The 19,790-nt window shown below is 48.7% G+C and overlaps 1 protein-coding gene across 1 annotated transcript in view; it reads right to left on the bottom strand.

The window, feature by feature from the left end:
• Positions 1-269: 269 nt before the first annotated feature.
• The window catches only part of ASB18 (ankyrin repeat and SOCS box containing 18), a 61,126-nt gene continuing 41,605 nt past the window's right edge, over positions 270-19,790 (bottom strand). Inside the window, exons 5-7 of the mRNA XM_025887824.2 lie at positions 18,030-18,534; positions 2,126-2,239; positions 270-1,404 (exon numbers count right to left, since the gene is read on the bottom strand). Coding sequence (XP_025743609.1) covers positions 1,219-1,404; positions 2,126-2,239; positions 18,030-18,534 — 805 coding nt within the window. The 3' untranslated portion in view covers positions 270-1,218. The remainder of the gene's footprint in view (positions 1,405-2,125; positions 2,240-18,029; positions 18,535-19,790) is intronic.

Below are 19,790 nucleotides of genomic sequence, written 5' to 3'. Positions count from 1 at the left end.
GCATATTAATAGAAAATTTGAGGTCTAGTAAGGCCAACAGATCGAGACAATTGCCATGGAAAAGATAGTTTATTACTCACCATTCCCAAGAGAAGGGGCATATCATACCATGGGGGGGGGCACATGGGGACGTACCAGGGTTGGTCAGGAGGTCGGGGGAGGGGATGCGGTCAGAAGCCTTTATTGTGGTTTTCATGGATGGAACAGACCAGGCAGGATAGATGGTCTGAATAATTTCAGCAGGCTCTGGGGTATAAAGGCTGTCTCTACCTCTCTGGCACCTCGCCCTGGGACAGTTAGGACTGGTGGAAGGTAGCCCAGAGTGTGACAGCCCTGGAAAGGTGGTGTTTAAGGGGGTGGTGTGTCCTCTGGATTGGTTGGTTTGCATTTGAAAAGCATGTTTGGGGGTGAGCTGTCTCTAGGAATTGGCTGACCCTGGGAGGGGCAGTCCCTCCAGCGTCAGCAAGGCCCCGGATGTCAAAGCACCAGAATACAGAAAGTAAAAGATAGGGTTTATACCTTGACCCTTAGAACGTCTCTCTTGTTATGTGATGCTCAGGCTGATGGCAACCTCCACCAACCCGTCTATTCCTGGCATCTGTCTTCCTGGACTATTGGCCGCAGCTGAATCCGTTGGGGTTCGGTGAAGGTGTCAGATAGAAGACTCACATGGCATCACAATGTTGGGCTCACCACCTCTCCCATGTCCTTTAGGGAGTTCTGGGCTGTAATGAGCTGGGAAGCACCGGTGGGCTGCAGAAGGGCACACTTGTTACAGAAACAGGTGTCCTCTCTCAATATGTTGTCATGTGTTGGGGACAGAGCCTTTCTAGGTGACCAGGCTCCAGGAAGGGTGGGGTGCTCCTGTGAGGCAGTCTGAAGGCTGAGGGGCAGCATGGATGTTGTTTACCCTTTGCAGGAAAATGTGTATACCTTTTAGCTCAACTTCTGTTGAAAAATACTTTCTGATCCAAATACTATATTTGCAATCTTGATCCTCATAAGCAACCCGGAGGGGCAGAAAGGCCTTTTATTACCAGTTCCATTCCAAAGCGACGGTGAAGCTCAGTGAGGCCGCTGCATCGGCCAGGGGATGTGGGAGGTGCCATCCAGGTCTGCCCGTCTTTGCCCGCGGTGCTCTCCTCAACACACAGCCTCCATGGACGGCAGCCTTACTACCCCCCCCCCCAGGAAGCCTTAGTCCAAACGCTCTGGTTTTCAGTGCAAAACACCCTCTGGTTCCAAAAGGAGGTAATTTTGCAGGGACTTTGGCAAGGGTAACAGGGGTACGAGGCGAAAGCACTTTTTGCCAAATAACTTCCGAATGGCACAGCGACAAAGATGCTGCAGACAGCGTGGGGTGTGGGCCAAGGCGAAGAAAGACTGGTAGAAGGCCTGGTGCATCTGGAAGGAAGGCAGATGGAACATAAACCCGAGCACATGGACCCGACAGCCAGAAGCCCCCATGTGTGCAGTGCCCTCCACCAAGAGGGTGTGTATATTTTTCGGAGGTGCAGTTCCTGTGGGGGTCCAAGGGAAGTCCGTTTTGGGTGGTAAGACAGATAACACAGGTTAATCTCCTCACATCCCTCTCTGCTCTGCAACCCCCCACCCCCTGCACAGTGCATTTGCTGTTGAGCCATGTGCACAGAACTCAAGTCAATGAGACATGAGGGGAAATCTTCTAGAGGCTTCTGGGAAAAAAATGCCCTCACTGTTTCTTAATCGACAGTGACTGTGGACTCTTTTGGGTACATATGTGGTGCCTGCTGCTGCGTCGGCCACATCTAAGCTCTCACGGGGAGGCAGACACATAGGAGCAGAGCCTGTGGATTCAGGTGGCTCGGGCGGCGCCCACCCTTCTCTGGGGCTCTCTCAAGCCGAGCCGGGTGGGTCAGGTTTCTGCTCCTTGCAGCCAATAGCATCCCAACTGTAATAACAGCTCTTGGCTGCATGATTCCTCCCGAGGAAAACCAGTGATGCTCGGCTATGCTTCCACACTTTCCCTTTCTCTGTCCTTCTTCAGATGCTCTACGCTTCCCTGGGGATAGTGCCTAGGCGCACACGGCGGTGAGCAGAAGCACAAGGCTCTTGTACTGAGGGGAAGGAAGGGCGGCTCCCTTACCTGAGATACTTCCTCAGGAATCACTTCCCTCCAGGACTCGGACACGCGGAGCTGAGGGTAGGCGTTGAACAGAGTCTCAATAACCATGGGAGCCGGGGCACAAGTCTTCAGCACCTGGTTGGAAGTGGTGGGAGACCAAGCTCACGTTGACTGGGTTTTGGGTCCAGGTAGGGGAAGGGCCAGCAGATACGGCGGTGTATTTGGGTCTTACTTCTGTCACCTCCTGGCCGTGGGACTGAGGACAGTGGGGCCATGAGAGTTAGTTCCCAAAAAGCACAAGGCAGCGCTCTGGGAGGGGGCCTGTCTTAGCACCATGATGGCTGCAGGTCCCAAGTCTGGGCTTAGGAATGGCTTGCTCATTCCTGTGTCCAGGAGCAGAGTCCCCACAGCTCCATGGGCTCTCCTGGTCTCTGCATTGCTGCTCAGAGCAAAGGGGAAAGTTTGGTCCAAGGATGGTGTTTGTAATTTCTTATCTCAACTTTCTAATATGTCAGGATAATGAGGGAGAAGAATTGCTTTGCTGTTGAATTTCCTCCCGGCTTGGCCTTTCTATTTTCTTTTCTGTCCCCACTGGCAAAGGATTCCTGTTTTCTTATTAGCAAGTTTTACAATTCAGGCTCATCAGTTTCATCATGAAGATGAGAACACTATTTGCTTTTTTTCAAAAATAAATTTCTTGTGATGGTGAATGTCAGTGAGCACAAAAGTAGACCCAATGGTATGATGACCTCCGTGTACCCACCATCAACCTGTGACCAGTCCTGTGCCATCCACACCCCCGTCACCTCCCCCAGGATTATTTTAAAGCCAGTGCAATGGGTCCTGTCATTTCATCTCTAAATATTTCAGTGGGACTCTTATAGGACACTTTAGGAGAAACACAACATCATTATAAGACTTGAGAAATTAACAAGTTTCTTAGCATCTTCAAATATATGGCCAGTGTTTAAATTCACAAATTTCTCTTAAATGCCATTATACGAAAAAAAATTGTTTGAATAAGAACTCAAGTAAAGGCCAACAGGGTTGAGACTGGTCAATGTATTATCAGATCTCTCATTTTTGTGTCATGTTACTTATTTGTTGAAGAAACTGGGTTATTTGTCCAGCAGAGTTTCTCAGTGTTAGGATTTTGCTCCTGGTATTCCTGTAGGGTTTTGGAACATGATGCTCTTTATCTACTTTTTATAAATTCATAGTTGGATTGGGAAGATTGATCAAATTCAGATTTGATTTTGGGGAGGGGCAGGGCAGCTTTATAGTCTTCTGTTTTTGAGGTTAAAGACTTACCAAGTGTTGTAAAATTAGTATTTCTTCATTGAGAAAACTGAGGTTAGGCAATTTTCTTAAGATCAGGCACCAAATATCCACAGCAGACAATTAACAGGCAGGCCCAACAGCTGAGCACGCTGGGGCTCTCTGAACAAAGTCAAATAGAAGACAGACCTAAATCACTCAGTATGGTTGCTCCATTCACAACTTGCTGAGTTCCCTTCAGATATGAAACCCCTTTTAAATATATTAAAACAAAACAGGAAATTAATTATCTCTGTGTTTAGGCATAAACACTATTGGCATTTTGTATATACTAATGTTTTACGCATTTAGACAAAAAATTAATATATACAGTAAAAGTGGACTAATATTTTGCCTATTATTTTGAAACTTGATTTTTGTCCACTCAAAATCAATTGTGAACAATTCAGAAATTACAAATGAGCATTTCAACATCATTTCAGGAGCCATATATTTTATGAATATATTATAACGTATTCAATGGAGTGACTAAGGTAAATGGATGTTATAAACAATGAACACTCTTGAATATAATTCTATCTCTTTCTGCCTCCAACAATTCTTATTTAGATAACAAGATAAATCTGTCCCCTTCTGACACGGAATTCCTGGAAGTAGAAATGTAGTGTCAAGGATTATGTACATTTTAAAGGTTTTAAAACATACTGTCAATTGTAAGTTTGTAAATGATCACAACTTTTTGAAGAAATGAGTATGAGAGTGTCTCTTTCTCCCCTACCCAAATCATCTCATTAATTATTTAAATTTGATAGATACAATATGGAATATTTACATTTTTGTTGACCATTTGTCTTCCTTTATAAATTGCTAAATTATGTCTTTTGCTGTTTTTCTATAGTATGTTCATTTTCTTTAGTGATTTGTAAATACACTTTATTAAGGTTATTTTTTAGTCAGCTAGTCATATTTTTTTTAGATTTTATTTATTTATTTGACGCTTAACAACTGAGCCACCCAGGCGCCCCACAGATAGTCATTTTTACAAATAACAGTATTTTCTCCTCTCAGTATAAATATTTCACATTTATTTTTCTTATCTTATTACACTGACCAGAGCTTTAAAGTTCAGTGTTAAAGATTTGTTTGTTTATGAGAGAGAGAGATATATCAAGCACATGTGTGTGCGGGGAGAGGGGCAGTGGGAGAGAATCTTTAAACAGACTCCCCACTGAGCTTGGAGCCCGGCCAGGGGCTCCATCTCACAACCCTGAGATCATGACCTGAGCCAAAACCAAGAGTCAGATGCTTAACCAAATGAACCACCCAGGTGCTCCTAAAGTTCAATGTTAAATAACAATACTGATAGCAGGCATCATCATCTTATTCCTAATTTTTTAGAAGATTTTATTTATTTATTTGACAGAAAGAGACACAGTGAGAGAGGAAATACAAGCAGGAGGAGTGGGAGAGGGAGAAGCAGGCTTCCGCGGAGCACGGAGCCCAAAGTGGGGGCCCGATCCCAGGACCCTGGGATCATGAACTGAGCTGAAGGCAGATGCTTAACAACTGAGCCACCCAGGCGCCCCAATTTGCTAAGATTTCTGTATTTAAGAACTAAATATGGTTTGTCATCTCACTTTTTTAACCTACTTTTGTCAGGTTTTAATGTGACTTTATGCCAACTTAGTCAATTTAGAAAATTTCTATCTTTTTAACACCCTGGAAGATTTTAAAAGTACATACTTATTGGAATTAAGAAGGCACAACAGATCTTGCATTTAACTCTGTCTAAGCCTGGCCTTAAGCTGCAGGTAATATCAAATTATCATCACTTTCTCTTCCATGGTTATTGGTATACTTTGTTTTGATTTTTTCTTTTTTGAAAAAGATTTTATTTTTAAGTAATCTCTACACTCAACATGGGGCTTGAACTCACAACCCCAAGATCAAGAGTTGTATGCTCTACTGACTGAGCCAGCCAGGTGCCCCTTGATTTGTTCTTGAATCAATTTTGTTAATGTATATTTCCTGAAAAACAATCATTTTATTTTATTTATTTTTAAAAAAATTAATTCCAGTATAGTTAACATACAGTGTTATATTAGTTTCAGGTATACAGTATGGTGATTCAACAATTCTGTACTCAATGCTCATCATGATGAGTGCACCCTTAGTCCCCTTCACCTACTTCACCCAACCCTCCTCACTGCCCCTCTGGTAACCACCAGTTTGTTCTCTAGAGTTAAGAGTCTGGGTTTTGTTTTGTTTTGTTTTTTGTCTCTTTTCTTCTTTGTCCATTTGTCTTATTTCTTAAATCCACATATGAGTTAGATCATATGGTATTTGTCTTTCTCTGACTGATTTATTTCACTTAGCATTACACTCTCTAGCTCCATCCATGTTTTTGCAAATGGCAACAATCTTCATTTTAAAGAAATTTAGCATTGCATATGTATCCATCAGGGTTCTAATAGGAAATATATGACACGTTGATATAGGATCCTTCTGGAAGGAATTTATTTTTTATTGATTTTTGTTTTATTATTTTATTTTATTGATACAAGGGCTATTCAGCCAGGTGTGAGTATGGGAGAAGTCAAGGGACAGTGCACTAATGTGGAGCTGGTTTCACAGCTATTTCCACCTCTGGGCCTAAAGAGTGGAGAGTCAAGTGGGCTGTCTGGCAAGAGTAGTGATCTTGGGTTGGGGACACATAGCCAGCCTGAGGCAGAGAGGGGTCCAAGCGGAGACATCCTCTGACCTCACCCTCCTCTGGTTGTCTGCTGGGAGACTATACTGGTGAAACCCAGGAAGGCAGAAGGCCCAGAGCCTTGTCAATGTGTCCATGCAGGTGTAGAGCAAATCTGGATGGGAGATATCCCCACTATATCTAGAAATAAGCACACTTCTTCATTTGAAGTGAAATTATATATATATATATATATATTCACTATAATTGTATTTCCAATGTTCTTCCTTGTTTAATCTTGCTGGAATTTCACTAATTAGTTTTTTTTTCAAGGAATCCCCTATTGGCTTTTGGTGACCTGTTCTCTTTTAAAATATTCTAACTCATCGATTATTGTGTTTATTGTTGTTAATATTCCTTTGTCTCTTTCTGACTCCTTGGATTGACTGCTCAGTTAATTTAGTAACCTTTTCGGGGCACCTGGGTGGCTCAGTCATTAAGTGTCTGCCTTCAGCTCAGGTCATGACCCCAGGGTCCTGGGATCAAGCCCCGCATCGGGCTCCCTGCTCAGCGGGAAGCCTGCTTCTCCCTCTCCCACTCCCCCTGCTTGTGTTCCCTCTCTCACTGTGTCTCTCTCTGTCAAATAAATAAATAAAATCTTTAAAAAAAAATTTCGTAACCTTTTCTCCCCTTGAGTCATAATACAAGCAACTTCGAAAATGGTGTGGATTTTCCTTTGAACATAGGTATGGTTATAGCCCTAAGTTTTGAGGCACAGTGTTCTATCTTTCCTAAATATTCTGCGATTCTATACCCATTGACGCAGTAATTATTTGGGTGTTTGCCATGCAATTTTCAAAAGATTATTTTGTAAAAATTAGCTGTTTGCTATTAATCTCCTGGTGTATTGTATTACGGCTTTAAATGATGCCTGCTTTTGGAGTACCAAAAGTTGTACTCTGTTTGCAGGTTCAAAATTCAACATGCACTTGTCTCATTTACCATTTGAAGCTTCTACTTTGCCCACTTGATCTGTGAAAGACTGAGATATGAATTAAAAATCACCCAGAATTATTATTTTTTGTTAGTTTCTCCATTTTAACATAATGTTTCTTTGGCAGATAGGTTCCTAATGGTTATGTCTTCACTGTAGCCTGTATTTTTTATCTCTGTCAGTGAATCTTCTCTTCCCTTCAGTCTGTGTCTCTCCCAGGAATTCTTCTATGTTGCATATTAATATTGATCCATCATTTTATTTTTCATTTGTTTTTGCTACAATTACCTCTGCCTGCTCTCTAATTTTAACCTTTTTAAAATTCGTTTTGTTTTAAAGTGTTTGAGAGTCTCTGTATTGGTAATAGGGCAGTTTAAGAAATTTATAAGAAATTTATATTTATTGTTATAAACAGTCTATTTGGGTTTACTTCTGTTTAACTTTATTCTTTTTAAAAAAATGTTTAAAAGATTTTATTTATTTATTTGAGAGAGAGAGAGAGCAAGAGAGAGAGCACAAGCTTGGGGAGAGGCAGAAGGAGAGGGAGAAGCAGACTTCCCACTGAGCAGGGAGCCCGACACGGGGCTCGATCCCAGGACCCCGGGATCATGACTTGAGTCGAAGGCAGACATTCAACAGACTGAGCCACCCAGGCGCCCCTGTTGTCTGATTTATGTTATACAGATTTGTATTTTCCTTGTGTTTATTTTTATATTTTGGAAGTATGTATCCTATTTAAAATTCTACTAGTGCTTACCTTCAAAATAAAAAATGATGGCCTATATTTTCTAAACATCAAAATTGTATCTTTTGTGTTCTAGATGTGCCATTATCTCTACTCTCCCGTTCCTCTCATAATCAATTCTTCTCCTTCCTTAATAACATCTGGAGTTTTTGTCCTGGATTATGATTATTACAAGATCGTATTTTATGTTATGTATCTCCTCCAGAAATAATTTTTGGTGTTAGCGTTTAGTTTTACAACCTGCCTTTCAATTACTGAAGTTGTTTCTATTTCTATCCCAAGCTCCTACTAGAAGCTGGGGATTGTGCTATGTCAGCGTGATACAGTGACAAGATCTGCCCTCACAGAATTTTACAGTCCCAAATAATAAAAGAATAAAAAAAGAAACAATAGAAAACAGGTGCCACAGTACTGTGGTGGGGGAATCATAAGGTACTAGAAATGGTACCTAAGTCAGACCTGGATTTGCAGTGGGTGGTGAGTTGGTTGGTCAGGGAAGATTTCTGGAGGAGGTGACATTGGAGCTAAGACCTGGCTAAGGAGGAGGAGTTACATAAGGAGAGTTCTGAAGACAGGAGTGTTCCAGGTGAACCAGCCTGGGAGGTGAGGAGGAGCTGAAAAATGTTGGCCGGGTACGAAGCCTGACGTGGGAAGTGCGAGCCGGAGACTGGGGACGAAGGCAGGGCATGGGCAGGAGGAGCGCCAACCACTGTGATGAGGCTGGACACGACCTTGAGGACACAAGGGAGCCCTGGGACAACAAGCGAGTTGGGGAGTGACAGGATCAGATTTTAATTTCAAAAGCATCACCATGGCTACAACATTGAGAACAGTTTCCAGGGGCCATATTGGAGGCACAGAGTGCAGCTTAGGGGACATCTCCACAGGCTAGGAGAGATGGTGGCAGTCAGGATGGAAGGAGGAGGAAGATCCTGAAAGACAGTTAGGAGGTGGAGTTGAGGGAATCTGCAGACTTGAGTTTCCCATCCCTGAGATGGTCTTTCACCTCATCTCTTTGGCAGTTGGGGCATGTCCACTCCACGGGCCTTCAGCCCAGGGCACCCGAGACAAGCTGCCCTTGCTAAGAGCACCCACGGGCTCCTACATCCGATGGTGAGTGCTCTGCCTTGCCTTGTGCTGCATCGGCCACATCTGACACAGTTAGTCAGGTCCTCCTCTATATGTTCTTCACTTGGTTTCTAGGAAGCCATGCTCTCATTCCACCTCCCTCACTGGCCCCTCCTGTTTCCTTGGTGGTCTTCTCATTGCTCCCTCTTCTTGATGTTGGCACACCCCTGCATTCAGTCCTTGTTCCTCTTCGTTTTCTATATATTCTCACTTCCTGGTGATCCCATCCAGTCTCCTGGCTTTAAATACCATGTGTATGTAAAGAAGGTGTGGGACATATGCACGATGGAATGTTGCTCAGCCATAAAAAAGACCGAAGTCTTGCCATTGGCAACGACGTGGATGGGGCTAGAGAGTATAATGCTAAGTGAAATAAGTCAGGCAGAGAAAGACACATATCATACGATCTCACTTATATGTGGAATTTAAGAAACAAAACAAATGAGCAAAGAGGAAAAGACACAAACAAAAAAACCCCAGACTCTTAACTCTAGAGAACAAACTGGTGGTTGCCAGAGGGGATGCGAGGGGGGATGGGTGAAGTTTGTGAAGGGGACGAAGAGTGCAGTCATCGTGCTGAGCACTGAGGAATGTACAGAATTGTGGAATCACTGTATTGTACACCTGAGACTAACGTAACACTGGGTGTTGATTCTACTTGACTAAAAATAAATAAATACCACCCACATGCCCCTGGCACTCAAAAGTGTATCTCCAGGTCAGTCAAATCCTTCCCTCAAGCTCTGGACTGGAACAGCCTACTGCTTCCTTGGTATCAAAACAAGCCCCAAGTTCTGTTACTTACTCTACCCACAACCTTCCCACGTCAGCTGATGGCAAACCCATCTAACCAGCCTCTCGGGCTGAATGCCTTGGAGTCATCTTTGACCCCTCTCTCTCATGTCGCACATCCAATTTGCCAAGATATCCTGGTGGTTCCACCTCCAAAATACATCCAGAATCAGAGCGCCTCCCTCACGCTTGCCGCCAGCGCCCCTCACGTGGATTCTGGCAACAGCCCCCTAACTTGTCCCTCCACTTCTGTACTCCTCCTCCTGACGTATTTCCTCAGCACAGAGGCCAGAGCGTCCCCATCAAATGTTAGTGGGTCCCGCCACTCTGCTCATGCCCCTCCCATGGGCAAAGTCATGACAGTGCCTTATAAGACCCCATACCATCTGAGCCTCTCCTCCACCGCTGGTCTCATCTCCTACTGTCACCAGCTCTCTCCACCATCAGCCACACTGGTCCCCTCATTCTGCACACAGGTCAGGCCCACTCTAGTCTCAGGTTGCATACTGGCTGCTGGTTGGCTGGCCCCTTCCCCCCTAGATACTTGCAATGCCCACATCCTCACCTCTCTCAAGCCTTGACTCAAAGCCACCCACCCTTGCTACTGCACTGACAACTGCAACTGCTCACCCTTTCCCCCACTTTTTCTCTCTCTAGCCCTTATCATCTTATTGGCCCATTTTTTATGCTCATGGTTTAAAGACTGTCTTCCCCTTAGACTATAAGCCCCACGAAGGCAGGAATACTTCTTTCCCGCTTGAACTGTTCACTCATATATCCAAAGCACCTAGTATGTTGCTGACACATGGCTGGTGCTCAATAAATATCTGTTGACTAAATAATCAAATAAGTAGCAGTATTTTTTTGATGCATTAGGAAGGCATATCTTATGAGCCCCTGATATCTAAAAGTGTTTTACTTTTGCCATCAAAATGAAAACCACCCTGGATGAGTCTAAAATTCTAGCATCCAAACTTTTTCTTTAAAAATCTGAAGATGGTATTTCCTTATCTCATGATACTGTGGCAGCAGAGAAATCAGAGTCCAGCCTGAGTTTTATCCCTTTATGAATAACTGTTTTCTGCTCGGATGCGTGGCAAGATTTTTCCGTGCTTTTTTAGAACACTTTTGCTAGAATGTATATAGGAATGTGTCTCCCAGGACGCCTTGCTGGCTCTGCCGGTAGAGCACGAGACTCTTGATCTCAGGGTTGTAAGTTCAAGTCCCATGTTGGGCATAGAAATTACTTAAAAATAAAATCCTAAAAAAAAAAAAGAAATTAAAAAGAAGGAATGTGTCTCTCATCACTGATTTGCAGAGAATATCCATTCAAATTCTAAGAGTTAAGACTTCTAGTGCAGCTAAGTTTTCTTCTATTATGTCTTTAATTACTATTTTTGATCCATTTGCTCTAGGCTCTTCTTCAGTAACATCACTTTTCTGTAGGTTGGCTTTCTACCCTCTGCTCTTCATGACCACCACTTTTTCTTCTATTTCTTCATTCTTTTTTTTTTTTCTTTTGCACTTAGGAAATGCTTTTAACATTAGTCCTCCTTGTAGTGAACACACTGTGGTTGATTTTCCAACACTCCAAAGGGTTAGTATAATTCAGTCGGGGTAACTCCATTTTCCTTGTCATCTCTGGTTTGGGAAAGTGCATGTTTAAGTCAGCCTGGGCCAGTGAAACACAGGAGGGCCACCTCAGGGCTTCCAGAGAAAAGCAATTGGACTTGAAGCTGGCTGGCCCAGTTGTTGCTGGAAGCCATCTTATGACCAAGAGGTGAGACATTCTGAGGATAAAGCTGACTCACTGAGGTTGGAAAAATCTGGTTCCTTGATGGCACCATGGGACACAGAAACAACCAATCCCAAAGCCTGCCTTGCTTCTCCATTTCTTGTTATTGGAGACACAGTGGAGGCTGGAACTAAGTCAGGAGCTGCCCAGCGGGGGCTGTGACCATGAGGAGGAGCCGTCAGGGTGCCAGAGCCTTGGAGATGCAGGTGCTGCTGGCAAAGCTACCAAGGCAGAGAAAGAGGAGAAACACCCTGGCTTCATTTTCCTTCCACACCTAGTTTTCCATGGTGTCACCTTCTGCTGAAGCTGGCCAGAAGCCAGCTGGTATGGGACTTTGAGCTCAGCTTGAAAGGTCTAGCTGCGCTGCCCGCCTCCCCTCAACATGCAGAGTAGACTGTGGGGACACCAGGGAGGGGATCTGAAGGCACACGTGCCAACAGCACAGCTCCCTCACTTACATCCCTGGCTCTGTGCCCTTTATGAATCGGTTCTGCTTTTTGCTTCCTTTCATGTGCTCTCCACCCTCCCACTGTATAACCTTGCGTCCTCCATCTTCCCTTTCACGCCATTCTACTGCCTTGTCCCCGTAACCGGCTCTGTTTTAGGGACTTAGAGGCTATGTCTTGCACTCTGTAGATGAGGCACCCATGGCACACGGTTTCTGATTTTCTTCTGGATCTTCTGATGGGAGGTATGGGTCTCCTTTCTAGTCTCTGGATGCTGTCTCCGTTATTCGTTTTTCTGCCCCCCTTTCCCTGTCATGGATCCATTTATTTATCTCCCTATTCATCTGTGATTAAGGCAAGATCAGACACGAGGTCTGTTAAAATGCAGGAGAAGTCCGTGGTGCCGTTCTCATTCCACTTGGGAGACTGTGGAGGGGCCGCGTGGAGGAAGGCTCGCGGGGACGACGCCCAGCCCCGTTCCACTTCCACATTCACCTGGTAACTGTGCCCCACCGGGAAGTCTCTTCTCCTACCCTCTTCCCAGCAGAGTCAGCTGGTTGCTATGCAACCCGGGTTCCTCGGTTTCCACCTCTGCACTTTGCTGCATCTCCTAGAATGCACTGCATCTCCAAAGGCATCCCGTATGGCCTGGTCGACTTTAAAAACATTTTTGTAATGTCTGCCTGATTGCCTGAAAACTTAGGGCAGCGTGGCAGAGGAGCGGGGCTCCCTGACTCCGACATGAGGTCATCGTGTTGGTGCTGCAGATTTGCTCTTTCTCCCCGCTCCCTTCCTATCTCCCTTCCCTCCTCTTGCCTGTCTTTGCAGACGTGACAGTACGAAGACAGGAACAGCTGCCCTTCAAAAGCTGGTACTCACATTACCACTGTAAGAATGATCACCACTGGGCCCCTCCCTACCCGAAATTTGTTTTTTGTTTTTTGTTTTTTTTCCCAATCCATTACTGTTTTGAAGTCAGATGTAAGCGGGCTTTGGAGCAGGAGAGAGACGGAATGGCAGAGCGAGAGCCAGGCAGGCAAGCGTCTTCCTACCTAAGCCTTGCCCAACCTTATCCTTTCACCATTGCACAGTGTGCCCCCGAAGTGTGGATATTTCTGGCTTCCACGAGCCACCACTAACATGCAATTTTCTGGAGCACGGCAGTCTCTGATTTCAGTTGTCCCCCTTGTGCGCTGGGAGGAAACCTGGCCATGAAGAGGAGCGGTTCACACTGGACCCCTCCAGATCTAGTCTCCTAAGCCATTCCTGCTTCTTCAGACCTTCCCCCAGCTACCCTCACCCAGCCAGTGACCCTGCGTTGGCCCCCTCCCTTCTCTCTGCAAAAATGTTAAATGGTCCCCAGGGACTGCACGCGACAGGGAGGCCTCTCCCGCACTGTCCCCCCAGGAAGAGCTGCCCTCCCTCGGCAGATGCGCCCCCTCCTCCCTGGGGCCCCTCCTCCCTGGGTCACAGACTGTGACCAAGTCTTATTGCCTGTCTCTGGGAATTCATTTCCTGTCTCTCCTCTGTTCCACTTCTCTGGGGCTCCGCGGCCCTCCCCAATCCCCCGGCACTGTGCCCCCTCATGTTTGCCAGGCAGCTGGCTGCTTTCATTATTTTTATGCCAACACAGTTTAAAAATCTCGGCTGCCTCCTTGCTGTCTGCAGAGATGCAGACTGACATCCTGGTGTCATTAGGGTCCACGCACACTCTCCTCAGCTAATGAGGCGGCAGAAAGAAAATTAAGGGGAAAAAAAATCACACAGGCACATTGCTCTATATGTAGATGGAGAAATAAAACAAGAGCAAGAAAAACAGAGGTGCACCATTTACGAGGGCTCGCCTGCCTCCTCTCCCCTGGGGAGGGGTGCACATGCAGCTCGGGTGGAGACAGGAAACGCAGTCTGGTTTTTGACTACTGCAACCCCAAGATTCTCCCACTAAAAAGCTTGTGAAATTGGGAGTACCGTGAAGTCACTTTACCTAATTCTGTATGTAGGTAAAACGGAATCGCAAAAACTTGAGGTCCATCCTTCCAGCGTGGTCAGTGCCCAGAAAGTGAGGAAAGACTAGAGCTCTGCAGATGTTTCTAGAATCTGTCATTCTCGCCGCCAACCTTCATTTCCCATTGTGGAAGCTATCTGCATGCCTCACCTAGATCGCCAAGGCGGTCTGTGCTTTTCCACCAGTCCCCTGCCCTGGCACGTTCTCTACACTGCAGCAGAAAAATCAACCCCGGTACTCATTTGATTATATGCCACCTCTCCTGCTGCAAATGATGTAATACATTCCCATTGTTCTTAAGACAAAGGCTAAAACCCTTAACCCCTGAAGGCTCTTCCTCTGGCCCCCTCTCACCACTTCCTCCCAGCTACTGGGGCATCTTTCAACTGCACCCATTACAGTGCTCCTTCCGCCCTAGGACACTTGCCCGTGCTGTTCCTTCTGCCCCCAACGGTCCTTCCTCTCTTCACAGGGCTGAGTCTTCAGCCTTCAGGTCTGGGCTCACTCCACACGTGCTTGGAGGGGCCTTTCACCCCATCCTCTGCCCCAGCCAGCTCAGGCCCCCTGTTTGGCACTTTCCAGCTGCAGAGGGCCTTGTTCGAACAGCTCTCTGACTGTGGCAACTTCACCCTGAGTGTGTGGTGGTCTAAGTCAAAGCTGGCCTCCACTCAGGTGGCAGGCAGCTCCAGGAGGGCAGGACATACGCATGCTGTGGTCCAACACGAACTCCTGCCCTGAGCACAGGAGTTCCGAGAAGCGTCTGCAGAAGGAGTAAGAAAGTGCGGGTGGGACACACAGCCCGTGGGTGTGGTTCGGGGACGAAGGTTCACCGCTGCTGCTGTCCCTGCACGTCCCCCGCTCCTGGACCCGGTCCGAGCCACTCAGACGGCCCAGGCCAGGGGCACAAGGAGCAAGAAACGTGAGCAAAACCCTTTATTCCAGACCAAGCATCCGACCCCCAGTCAACTAGTGACAGTTGCAAAACAAATTCGGGTCCCCAGGTGTGTGTTTCCCTGCCCTCCTGCCTGCTCTCCTGCAGGCCGGGCCCCCGCCTACGCTGACAACTCTCAGGATTCAAACCCGGCTGCAGCCTGCCACTGCGCCTGCACCTGCCCTCGCGCCCCGACGTCTGACTCCGGTGTTAACTAGCGGGCAGCCGGGCAGAAAGGCCTGGCACTGTCAACATGCTCGCTTCCCAAGCCGTGACACCACTTTGATTTTCGGGGCAGAGCACTGCGCACGGCTCCGATGGATGCTTCGAGTCCGCCTGCCGCGGTGACGGTGCCTTTGTCTGGGCATGGGGGAGCTGTGATTTATGTCATAAGCTCGCTGTGAAACCTTTGCCTCAGTAATTCTGAGCTCCGTGGGTGTCTCTTTACATCTATTTAAAGCACGGCTGCTGCCCACGGGCGGCGTGCTCTGTGACATTCCCCGGTGCCTCTGCGTACGCCCCGCCATGGCGCTGAGTCTTGCCAGCAGAGCATCTTTGTGGCTCGTTTCAGTGTTGGCTGCGCACTCCAAGTCTGCTGAGCAGAGTCGGATGTGTCCCTTTGATGTCCTGCGTGGTGATTAGACCCGTTCCCTGGTGGACCACGTGCAGGGGGCTGGGGGGAGGGGCATGCTGCTGCCTGATTTCCAGAGTTTGCCCTGTTTGTCTTGGGGCGGCTAGTACAAACACGGGCGCTTGTATCTGTGTTTACAGGATTCTCAGCGGGGTGGTAAATGCGTTCCCCTTTGCAACCTGCCCCAGATCGGAGCGCCAGGAGCTGGTGGCTGTGGACCCGTGGGCACTCCTCCGTGGGGTGCCCCCTAGAGGTGTGGGGGACCTCAGCGTAAGAAGTCAGATCCCCATTTCCAGAGATCTAACCTGCAGGCCACTGGGCCCTGGAGTTGCTGGAATCCCCTTCATTCATTCAACAACACTGAGGAGTTGCAGGTGTAGGCACTGCCCTACGTGTGTGTGTGTGTGTGGGGGGGGGGGGTGACAAGGTGGCAATGCTTTATTGTGAACGCTTCCTAGTATTAAGATTTCTCAAGGAAGCTCCAATCTCTTCCCGAATGGTGTGAAATTGCTAAGAGATTCATTGTCACTTTTAGGAGCCAGGCGCTTCTCACGGCCTCTTGGTCCCTGCTATATAATAAACGGCCTCCAAATTCAAACCTACCTGCAGCTTGCACCCCCAGTGATGATGCTCTAGTGTCATGTGGCTGATGAAGTATGTGGGCATCCCAGGAGAGGGCACTTGGAGGCCCAGACGGGAGACACTGTGCCTTCCCCTGCATCTTGAGGTGAAGGCAGGGTAATTCTTATAGCTCTGAAGACAGTTCAGGTGCTAGAGGCCCTGTCCCCAGGGATGATGTTCGTGGGGCTGCACCTAGGACTTGGAAACCTATAGAGATCACTCAGATCGCATGACTCCAAGGCTAACAGCAGATTATGACTAGTCACTACTGAAATATATTGACTTTTTTTTCTTTTAAAGAATTTGCCCCAAATATTTTTCACTTTTGGCCCATTGCGTAAAGCCATTTGTGTGTTTCTTGTTCCTTCTGTACGCAGTTTCATGCTGGGAGGGGTGAAGTGAGTAATGCAAACATGGTGTGACCTGGAGGGGCAGCAGGGGTGTCCTGTTTCCACTGTACTGGCTGATGAACTAAGACTGCTAATATTGGGACACATTGCAATGTAAATGATGACTATAATATTATACATAATATAAATGCTGGTGTTCCCTTTCCAGAATCTGCCATACTGAAATCCTGCAGTAGTGGAGTGTAATGGAGAACAATTCAAAATACTGTGAGAGGTAGGGGAAGAACCTGGTCACAGTGTTTGTGAGGTAAGGACACACCCAGGGAGTTGTGTGGGTGGATTTCCCCCCTTTCACCCATGTTTTAATAGACACAGCGTTACTCAGCACGCATCTACAAGGCAAAGTTGGCATTTGAGAGAGATGTGTGGATTTCACTATTTCAGACCACTTAGAGTGCTGTCCCCCCCCCTTTTTTTATTGTTATTAGAGTGCTGTCCTTTTAAAGTAGAAGCTTTTTAGCTATTTGTTCAAAACTTACCTGGCCAAAGTATGTCTCCTGCATATGATCAGTGAGTCTGGGGATGATTTTTAAGTCAAGCACACTCAATTTATACCTAATGGAATGACTTCTCTTCTAATGGAGTCTTTTTAGGAGGACGAGCCCTTATTCCAACCAATATTTGGGGGACTTTTTTTTTGGGAAATATTTTCCATCTTCTAAGTACTTTCTCTGATGGGCAATCTTTACTCTTTATCTTTGTCACTTCAGGGTAGATCTGACACGTGGAAAAAGCGGCAGGCTGCTCAGAGTCAAGTCTGCAAAGTGGGGCTGAAGTCCCAACACAGCCCTGACCCTGAACTGGGCATTTCACCTGGTTGAAACCCAGGTAGGAGAATCTCATGTGCCTGGGTCATGTGCCTGGCGTATTTTGCAGGAGTGTGGTTTGTACTGAATGACAGAGATCTGCACCACGTGTCAAGTGCTTTCATTAATGTCATCAGTAAGGTAGGTGGTCAGATTGGGTATTTCGTTTCAGATCAAACACTGGACTGACTTTCATTGTTTACCAATTAGATAAGCTGCCAAAATATTTTGAGCCATGATGGCGTCATCCAACTAAGTGCCCAGGGTCCCCAGTGTAACCAGTTTTCTTTCTTTCTTTTTCTTTTAAAAATTATTCTTTAAGTCGGCTCCATACCCAAGATGGGGCTTGAACTCACAACCCTGGAATTAAGAGTTGCATGCTCCACCAGCCAGGCACTCGGGCAACTGAATTTTCTAGCAACTCTGGCCAGGAGGCTTCGGGGCCCTGCCCTTCCAAGTGTGGGTCCCAGTCCAGCAGCCTCGGCCTCACCTGGGAACCTGGTAGAGCTGCACTCCCCCACCTCCTGCACCTGGGCATCGGGAGCTGCATTTTGCCTGGTCCCCCGGGGGGGGGGGTGAGTTGCGGGGCCCCTTAAAGTTTAGGAAGCGCATGGAGCCCCGGCTGCAGGCTTGTCCCTGGGGCCCTCTTCTTACCTTGGGGAAGGCGTCGGGCCACACGGTGGGGGAGCCGTGGTTGAGCAGCGCCTGCACCGTGCGCTGCGGCGCGGCCTCGGGCGCGCAGGCGGCCGTCTGCAGGGCGCGGGCCAGCGGCGAGGCCCCGCCATAGTCGAGCGCGCCCGCGTCGGCGCCGTGCCGCAGCAGGAGGCGCGCCAGCTCTGGGCACGCGCGGCCGCAGGCCTTGTGCAGTGGGCTGCTCTCGTCCTCGTCGCGCGCGTCCGCCGCCGCCCCGCGCCGCAGCAGGAGCGCGCACAGGCGCAGGCAGCGCGCGTGCTCGTCGGGCCGCCGCGCCGGGCCGCACGCCGCGCTCAGGGGCGTCTCGCCGCGGCCGTTCCTCGCGTCCACGCGCGCGCCGCAGCGCAGGTAGAGGCGCGCGTGCTCGTCCAGGCCGCGCTGCGCCGCCACGTGCAGCGGCGTGTCCCGGCCCGCGCCGCTCGCGCGGTGCACCGAAGCGCCGTGCACCAGCAGCGCCTGCGCGCACCTGCGGGGGGGTCGAGGGGGGGCGGCGGGGGGGGGGCGGGGGGGGGGGGGGGGGGGGGGGGGGGGGGGGGGGGGGGGGGGTGGTGGCGACCTCCAGACAGCCTCGCCCGGCCGCCCCCGACCGCCGCTCCGCTCCACCCCTCGGGACGAGTTGGCTCCCTGGAAAGCAGGGGCGGCTCTCAGTTCAGCTTTTCCGTTCCCGGGCGGGGGGGAGTTCGGACTGAGCGGGGGAGAAAACGAGATTATGGCCAACCCTGGGGGCCACAAATGGTGGAAGTAGCTAGGAACGTTTCCGAAGAATCGCCGTGCGGAGTAGGACCTTAGGAGGAATTGGTAAGGGGCTTGGTGCTACTTTGCAAGGTAATGTGGTTCAAGTGGCAGTGCTCGAAGCACTCGTTACCGGAGCTCTTTGTCACAGCTGGCAGTCACAGAGGGCCTAGGAGTCCTGGTTCTAAAGAGGGGCCCTTAGACTGTCAGGCTCTTTCTCCTCCCGCAGGTATCTCTGCCGTAAACTGTTTGGCTTTGGTGATGGTGTGGACTCTGCCTCTTCAAGGCACTGACACAGATTGGCACTGGGGTGTCCTCAGGACTGGAAGAAGGGGGTGGAGCACACAACCGTGCCTAATTGTGGGGCTACCTTTGTTTCAATCGGACTTTCCTTGGAGACTGTGAATCTTGGCTGGGCCCATCTGGGTACAGACCCCAGTGGTTTCCTTGGGGGGGGGGGTCCCAGACTCCCATGGGACCCTGTGGTTTCCCCCCCCCAGAGGTGGGAGTCTTCTGCTGCCTCGAGGTCCACCAGCTGGAACCCCAAGACCAGTGCCTCTCTCAGGAGCGCGGCTTCCGCAGAGCCTCTCGACACCTGGGAGAACGCTCACACAACTACCGAAGCGCAGATGGCGGGCTGCTGACCAGGCCAGGCTCACGTTGGGCCTTGGGCCTCAGACCCCGGTGGGAAACTCTAGGCTGGAGGCAGGAGGCCCGCCGCACAGATCCTCCGCCATGGGGCCAGCCCTTGTCCTTCGTGGGCACTGCCAAAACACCAGCCCCACTTCAGAGCCCCGCTCCCGGGTCACCGTCTGGACAAGCCATGAGTGTGCTTGCCTCACCCGTGGAGCCTCTGGCCGCGCCTGTTGGTCCCCTTCTCATCTCCGCCCTGTTGGGACTTGAGTCGTAGGCCCCCTCATCCCTCAGCCCCCCCTGGCATCCTTCTTTCCCCGGGCGGCACTGTGGTCACTCTTCTCGGCATCCCGGCCC

This window comes from Callorhinus ursinus, unplaced genomic scaffold, assembly GCF_003265705.2.
Source record: "Callorhinus ursinus isolate GAN/ISIS: 27379988/994484 unplaced genomic scaffold, GSC_fseal_2.0 scaffold2, whole genome shotgun sequence".
Taxonomy (NCBI): Eukaryota; Metazoa; Chordata; class Mammalia; order Carnivora; family Otariidae; genus Callorhinus; species Callorhinus ursinus.
This window is presented reverse-complemented; position numbering and strand designations above follow the sequence as displayed.